At 41.6% G+C, this 8,498-nt stretch overlaps 1 protein-coding gene across 2 annotated transcripts in view; it reads right to left on the reverse strand.

The window, feature by feature from the left end:
* LOC109523437 (LIM/homeobox protein Lhx1) overlaps nt 1-3,986 on the reverse strand; it is a 17,329-nt gene extending 13,343 nt beyond the window's left edge. Inside the window, exons 1-3 of one of the 2 annotated variants that reach the window (XM_019882600.1) lie at nt 2,590-3,982; nt 1,067-1,290; nt 295-578 (exon numbers count right to left, since the gene is read on the reverse strand). In XM_019882600.1, the coding sequence (XP_019738159.1) occupies nt 295-578; nt 1,067-1,290; nt 2,590-2,759 (678 nt within the window). In that variant the 5' untranslated portion in view covers nt 2,760-3,982. Of the gene's footprint in view, nt 1-294; nt 579-1,066; nt 1,291-2,589 lie in introns of both variants that reach the window. The other variant, XM_019882609.1, reaches the window with a different exon arrangement.
* Nucleotides 3,987-8,498: the final 4,512 nt, after the last annotated feature.

Below are 8,498 nucleotides of genomic sequence, written 5' to 3' on the forward strand. Positions count from 1 at the left end.
GGGGGGGGGCTCTGTCTGTTGGTTTGGCTTGTCACCTTTCCATAACCTGTTGGTCGTGTCACACCTAATGACCTCGTAACATAAAAGCCCACCCATGAGGGCTGAGTGTAGCCGCCGAATTTTATTTCCATCATGTTTCGTTCAAAAGCTTTTGGGACGGCCTCGTTATTCGCGTTCATGCTAAACCATTCACAACAGTCTATCACATCAACAATACAAAATTTAGTTTGTTATAACACAATTAGATTGTGAAAGGTTGAAAGGAACAAACGAATATGTTTTTTTTTCGTTTACCTGAATAACTCTCATGTTGAGGCCAGTCTCCTGTGCCAGTTGCTCCCTGATGTGTCGGGTGGGTTTGGGGGTTGCAGCAAAGGCCGCCTTTAGCGTCTCCAGCTGTTTGGCCTTAATTGTCGTCCGCGGGCCTCGCCGCTTGCCGCCCAAATTCTGGTCGTCGTTCTCGTTATTTACAGTTTCCTTATCCGAGAGGGCGGCAATCTCCGTTTCCTTAAGAACCACGTCGTCCTGGAGGTGGTCTTGGGAATCCGGAGATAAACTCGGGTCGCTGCATGCCGTTACTAAAATGTAAAATCAAAATGAGAACTGAAATGACACAATAGCAATGGGTAGCGCGAGTTTGCGTGAGCGTGCGCGCGCACGCCTGTGTGTGTGTGACAAGGGGTGTCAAATGAGTTCATCTTTGCACATTGTAACTGATAAGTGTAAAATTTTAATACTGTATTTGTAGTTGGCTTTTACTGAAAATGTCTTGGAAACAAATAAAATAAGTAATCCAAATAATGCTATCAAGGGGCAAATAGCGTCATCAGCATTTCTAAATTTAGATTCATATGTCATTTGTTTTACCACATTTCTCTCAAAACCTCTTTGTCAAGCCACAGCACATCTTTCACCATCTATCATTAATTTACCCCGTCTATTTCACATAAATGCACACACACACACACACACACACACACACACACACACACACACACACACACACACACACACACACACCTGAGCAAAACGGATACATGTAATGTCTCCACTCGGGGTTTCTTACCTGAAAGGAGGTTTGTGTCTTTTACACTGCTGTTGCTCAGGTAATCGTCTTTGCAAACGAATTTGTTTTCATCTATGATGTAGAGCTCTTCGCCGGTCGAAAGCTGCTTATTGCACATCATGCACGTGAAGCAGTTGAGATGAAACACTTTGCTTCGAGCCCTCCGGACCAAGTCGTTTGGAGATATGCCCTGTGAACACCCGCCACACTTGGTGCCGAACCGCCTGCACGAGGAGAATAAACTGGCGTCATTGCTTACATGTCATCTTGAGTTATGTTTACGCACGAAGAAAAGGAACTGGGACCGAGTACGTCAATATTCTAGTTTTTGGAAGATATTTGGGCCTATACAAATGATTCGACAAAATACATTATTGGCTCGTCTGATTTCCCCAGATAGAATATTGGTTGTGAATGTTTTTGGGGGGTTTTTTTTTTTTTTTTTTTTTATAAAAAATTGTTTTTTAATAAAAAATTCTCTTAGCATTATCATAAACATAAACAAATTACAGTTACTTCGGAACATTAACAACGTAAATATTTATATCCCGTAAATAATGTTGGGGTCTTAATTCAATCTTACGTAAATATAGATAAGGTGTTTTCAAGACTCAAATGGAAAACATTTTAAAAAAATATTATTTTATATATCTGTGTCACATGGTTTCGGTCGTGAAATGAAACAATAGCGCGCATGAATTAAAATCCGAAGAAGTGGAGGCTCGAAGGAAAATACTGCGGCTCAAACTGAGCCGCAGTATTTTACCTCAGCGTTAAGCGATGTGTATTGAGTGTATATTGTATTATGCTTTGTTGACTGCCGTCTGCAATCGCATTGTTTGTGGACCTGATCTTCTTTTAAACAGTTTGCTATTCAAATCCACTTATCGTGTCGCGGCCGAACTGAGCAAACACCACCGGGCTGTGGCTGTTGCTCGGGCCCGGGTTTGATCCTGGGCGCCTCACATCGCTTGTTTGTTTAAAGTGTGATTTCCTCAATTTCCCAACGAGCCTCCCTGCTGAGTCAACGCACACGCGTTTAATGTTTCTGATGTTTTGCATAATAATCCAAATGAGGAAGCTTTTAATTACGCCGCCCTACTCAAATTTGGTTGTCTTGCAAGTCCTCGATTTAACCTTCACGCACCCGCTGTGCGTTCAGTGCATTGGAAAATATTGAAAAATAAACACGAGAAATAAATGGGACGACATTTTTTTTTCATTTGTAGATAGATCGATGGATAGATAGAGAGATGTTGATGTTGGTGCATTTTAAACTGGATCAAAATTCGATTAGCAAATAAAGTTGAAAACTATACGACAGAATATTAAAATAATATATGTGCATATTTTATCCACAGCAGTATTTCTCGCTTCCTTTTGTTAAGATTGAAGTCTATTAAAGGCTTTCCTAAAAATCAAAACAAAACAAAACAAAAAAGGCATCTGGCGTTTTCTACAATTTAGAATAATGCAATCTAAGACTCATCGGTGGCTTGTTGTGATCATTGTGTGAAGCTTACCTAAAGAAGTCATTTTTGCAGTATAATCTCCCCTCTCGAGAAAAACATTTGTCTGTCAAATTGCATTTGCACTCGCAGCACTGGACACACTTGACGTGCCAGGCTCGGTCCAGCACATTGAGCAGAAAGCGGTCCAGGATAGGCCTTTCGCACCCAGCGCAGTGCACCATGGCTTTGGCTTGGTCACAACTCCAATAACGGTGCTCACGCACGACAATTCAACAACACGGGCCAAGCAATGGCCGCCTTCGTAGCTCTGTCATTCGCCTGGGGCTCCCCGCGGTCAATGTGCGTGCTGACGCTGGTCGATCTGGTGTCACCCCAGATTTCTTCCTGCATGCGTAGTGAAGGTTTACCGTCCGAAACACAGAAAAGAATGGATGGCGTCTGCGCTGTATCTCATTGGTGAAGAAAGAAACAGTCCCTCTTTGGATCCGGAGGAAGCCTGGTGGTGTATTAAAAAAAATAATAACAATAATAATGTAGATTTCAGCACCCGGCTCAAAAAAAAAAAAAAGAAGTAGCCGGGTTGACTTCGACCTGGTTTGGCTTTCCTGCCGGAAACAAACCGTCTTGTGGATGAAAATACCTCAAAATGCAGATATGTCACCCAACCAAACTAGCGCTTGAAAATAGTGAATTCAATGTAACGCCGGCAATGGTAAGCGTATCCACAGTTAACGATCCTTTGTGCTCAGCTGGCCAAGATGCACTGGTGACTCCAGTCAATGTGTGTAAAGGCGGGATGCATGCCCACCCCGTCTCCGTGCGGCTACGTGGTGATGCGATAGATCTCAAAGTACAATGCCTGCCTCCGGAAACGCCGACTGTACCATATTGCCAGCCCTCTGGCGTCATTCCTCGGCTCGACCAATCAGCGCTGCGTGATACCAGTAAGCATCCACAGCAGCCCCACCTTAACTCACCCAAGCTCTGGCTGCTATTCAAGCCTTCCCATCACCAAGTATCCCCACAAACTCATCATGTGTTCATTCAAAGTGTCTTTGGGCGAGCAGTGGAGGCTGAGGGCGACCTGCCATGGCAGAAGAGGTGCCTCTATTCGGCTGTTGAGCATATTTGTCCTCTGGGCGGGAGGGGACTTGAAGGAGGAACGTGCGCAGGTAGCGTCTTACAGGATCCGTGAGCCGGAGGTGCATGTTGCATGGCTGATTTCTCTCTTTATGTTTCGAACCACAAATGTGAAATTGAAACTTATACTATCTACATTTGTTGTAAGAATAAAGATGTTTTGAGACAATTATTTCAGTTATTATAAGTCGTGGGTACAGCAATATTGTAAGTTTGCGCTCCAGAGGCTGCAAAACATTTTTAACTATAAATAATGTATTGGTTTAGCTTCAGGCGATGCTGTTTCTTTTAGGCAGACGTTTTTTTTTCCGTTTTTCAAAATCTATTCTGTTTTCCTTTATGCAGGGTAGCAGAAGTTTCAAGAGAAAGATACTCTAAAATTATTAACAGCTATGCTCGGTGGTTTGTGGCCCAGATATCTCTGGCCGTTCAACAGAGAAGCATCAATCCGTTTCAAGACCAAGTTAGTTCAATGATTCTAGCTGCAATTGAATTAACTGTCATTTCTTATTCAAAATCACTTCTTTGGTCTTTTTGATTCGTTTGGGGGTTTAATCATCTTTCCGAACTATTTTACAAGGGCAAAATTGAATCCAATATATTTTCAGACCGATATTTTTTATCATTTATTATTGTCGAGTGACATGTGAAAGTTGAAAATGCTGGATTAGAAATCGGACCTCAATTAAATAAGCAAGATGCGTGCGCAGCGAAGATGAAAAGGCGATATCGAGACGCGTTTATTATCTATCGCCCTGCAGCATCCCCTTCTGGGCTACTCCGTATGAAAACCTCCCTCCCTTCCCTGTCCAGCTGCCTCTCGGCGCCCGTGGGATCACCCCCTTTTTACCAAGACATGTGTTAAAGGACTGATAGAAAAAGAAGACCGATAAGGCTTCAAACATTAATTATTCTTGTCGCTGCTCAATGACGACCGAGCAGGGAGAACTCGTCTGTCGTGTTTTTGGGATACTATGATTAGAACCCCCCGCCACCTTTCAGCCGTTGGCCCTGCGCCAACATCAACTCGTTAGCATGCACGTGAACGACAAAAGTCGTGGGTCTATTTCTACACGCCTCGAACGTCTGTCAATGGAGATAGTCTCTGAGTGATTTAAAATACCGGAGCCAAAGCCATCACAGTCATGCCTGTCCGCAAATAGAACCAAATCGAAATGGATGTATTGTATCGGCTTAAAATATCCTGACCGCCCTCAAGGAATTTCACTTTTTAAATGAACAACAACAACAACAATAATAATAATAATAACAACAATAATAATAATAATAATTATAATCATCATTGTTGTGATAGTTTAAATCTAAATGGAGCCGTAATAATAATAATAATAATAATAATAATAATAATAATAATAAATGATGTTGATGATAAACGACAGCAGGAAGAAGAAATAAAATACCTATCCTCACCATATACAGACGTAAGTTTCTATTCGTATTAATCAATTTTACAGCGATTAGCAGTGCGGATCTTCTACTTATGCTGAAATAATAATACTGCTAATAAAAATGACCTGAGGCTGTGATACCGACAGATGCTATTCCGGTTTGTTTGCGAATTTGGGTGGTGGGGGGGTTACAGTATTCTCGGCTCAATTATTTTGCTTTCTATTTCTGTTGTCGGCTACCGTTAACAAAGTGAATATGCGACTGTTCGATTCCCGGGCCACACCGTTGTAAAGCAGCCCAGGAGATTTAGGGTTTATGAAGTGCAGACAAGTGAACTGGCACACGGCGAGATAATTAATCTGAGATAATGAATGAGACGGTGAAGATGCATGCAATCATTAATTTTTATGACACGTTTATTTGTCTACCGTCTCCTCCCCGGGCTCACTTTCAAGACTCAAGATCACCACCTAAGAATGACGCGTCAAGGAGTGGGTTTGGTGTCGCATCCGCATTGCAAATATGTGGAAACTGTAATTGAATTATGTTTTTTTTGTTTCGTTCTTTTTTTTTTTTTTGCTGAGAAGGTTCAGAAAACCGTGTCTCCGTAACCATAAAATTGTACTCAGAGAATGCCGGTTGTAAACACACGCATAGAAGAAATATGTATCTCACCAAACAGTGAAGAGCTGGTGGCGGCGGGGTTCAGCCCTGTAAAAGCTAAATTCCGTTGTCTTTAAAAACAAACAGACAAACAAACAAGCACATATAATTTTAAATGAATTTTAATTGTCAAAACAGCAAAAAACAATTAAAAAAATACACCGATTAATGTCTTTCGACAACAAAAATTAATTTGTTAATTTATGACAGATATTCCGTTGCTGTTTAAATTAAACATGAAGTTGACATCCAACATCAGTTCCTGTCTCGTCTTCCCTTCCCCCATCCTCTGTGGATCATCAGTCAAATATATTCGCGATGAGAACTCATCGTGGATATATTGAGCCGACAGTAACTGTAAGCAAACATTTTCTCGACTCATAACGTCCGGTCCCGGCCTGCATTGAGAGAAATTCAATGGGATTTATAGACCGTATATGCCTGCAGCTGTTCGATCCGAGTCTATAGTCAGTCAAACCACCCCGTCCCCCTCGACCCCCAAACACCACCTCCTTACGCACGCACAGTCACACACACTTGAACCCACGTTCAAAGGCTGTCTCGACGACCCGAATTGGAGGGTTTTGTCCAAATCATTAGCATCAAATCCCTGCACGGTGTCACTCACTCCTCTCGATGGCGAATACAATCCGACCAAAGAAGATGCGAGACAGTACACAGGCCTTTAAAAATATATACATATTATGGGTATATTTATGTCTGAAATTCAAAAATACACTCCGGGGAGAAAGAAAGTTGTTCCCGAGGTTTTATAATGCATCCCGTTGAGTACAACACAATACACTGGATTTCGGAAAGTTGTTCCCGAGGTTTTATAATGCATCCCTGGTTCTGTCGCATCCCGTTGAGTACAACACAATACACTGGATTTCTTTCGGTGTTCAGTTCCCCTTCTTCAGAAAGGTGATATTTCGATATATTACGGGCCACTATGGAGTGTGGCAGTGTGTCGCTCCACGTCGCTGTCGCTTCAAGACCACTGCAGCACAGTATGGCGGAATGAATCGTGAAGCCGCATTCTGTCTCGGCACTCAACCTGAAGCTACGGCGAGTAGCCTAACGCGTCACTTCCGTCATAAATTAATAAACTGTATGCATCACTTCGTTAAATATATAGCGCACATTAGGGTTGGGATAACCTTAGGTTACCCTTCTAAAGAACTCCGTGTTGCTGTGTCAAACAATGTGCGCTGTATATTTAACGGAATGATGCATTTTTTTTGTGTGTAGTCGTATTCATCATAACGAAAAATTGAAAACCCTTCCAAAGCACCGTGTTGGCGCATTTACTTATTGCTCAAATTTATGATGAACAGAGAAGTTTTTAGTTACTACCATCCAATTTTTGTTTTTGTTGAGCATTTTGATGTTCTTGAATATTCCTTCTCTCATCCATACATTTTGACAGATTGGTTGACTCATCGATAGAGGTAAATGCAGCACTTGTTATGGAAAACAGGGAGCAGGCACGAATAATTCTCTTCATTAATTTATTTCCATTCTAGCTTTCACCGCACACGTCACAATACCAAATCCATGAAGTTCACGATGTGTCGTGACAGGTGCGACTCCCAAAACATGTAGAACAACCACAACTATTTCTATTACTATTAATAATTCCATATAATGTACTGCAATGTACTGTATTTGCGCTATACGAAATGAACCAATGTCAGGAACGAAATCTAGACAATGGCCGTTGGAAAGAAAGCACGAAAGCCAAACCCTTAGTTTAGATTAATGACGTGTGTGTGCTTATTCTGCAGTTGGGGGGTTAAAGGGCTGGGTTCACTAATGATTATAATGTGTGGCGATAACCAATCCCTTTGAGATATTATCGCCCGCTGGCCAATGCTCAGGGGACGAGCTGCATGTCTGTAGAGCTGCAGATAGCTTCTGCTGCTGACAGCAGCGACCGCCGTATGATTTCTGCGCTCTGACTTGAAAGCCCCGCGAGCATCAGGCATGCAGAGAAGGAGAGCTGGCCGTTGTTGATACCTGCAACCGAAGAGGGAGGTGCATGTTTCTCAAAAACTAAAATCAGAGTAAGAACGAATAAGATGCTGATTATTAGTTCACCGGTGGTGTGTGTTTCTTTCCATAAGTGCACGTAGAGTATATACGTGTTATTGACCCACTACCTTAAGCCATTTAGACCATCGTATTAAGATGAGAAATTTGCGTGAAATTTGATATATATTTTTAAAAATTCACGTGAAATTAAATCGAGGCGTTAATTTTTTATTAGGAATAATACGAATACGCCCCAAATAGACGGTGAGACCCCCCTCCCCCCACCTCTCTCAGAGTCCATCCGCATTTAATGCAGATCCTTTCCGTTTCCGTGAAGCATTTTGACAAGGAAGGAGGCATTTCAAACTAAATGAACTTCACTGGTCTTTTCTGAGAAGCTGTAAATAATAAAGCTTTTCCATTCAACCACAAAAAAAATCTGATCAGTAAGGGGCGCGAATGAATACAATTTGACCCCGAAAGAACTGGACAATACAATACAATACAATACAATACAATACAATACAATACATCTTTATCTTTATAGCGCTTTCACAACTGCAGCTGTAACCAAGCGCTTTACAGAACATTTATCATAAAATAACAACAATACAACAGAACACTTAACATAAAGCTATTATATATTCTACAAAAATATTCTATATTCTACAAAAACACAAGCGTGACAATGATATCTACGTAAGGCTTTTTGT

The sequence above is a fragment of the Hippocampus comes genome, unplaced genomic scaffold (genome assembly GCF_001891065.2).
Source record: "Hippocampus comes isolate QL1 unplaced genomic scaffold, H_comes_QL1_v1.1 scaffold239, whole genome shotgun sequence".
Taxonomy (NCBI): Eukaryota; Metazoa; Chordata; class Actinopteri; order Syngnathiformes; family Syngnathidae; genus Hippocampus; species Hippocampus comes.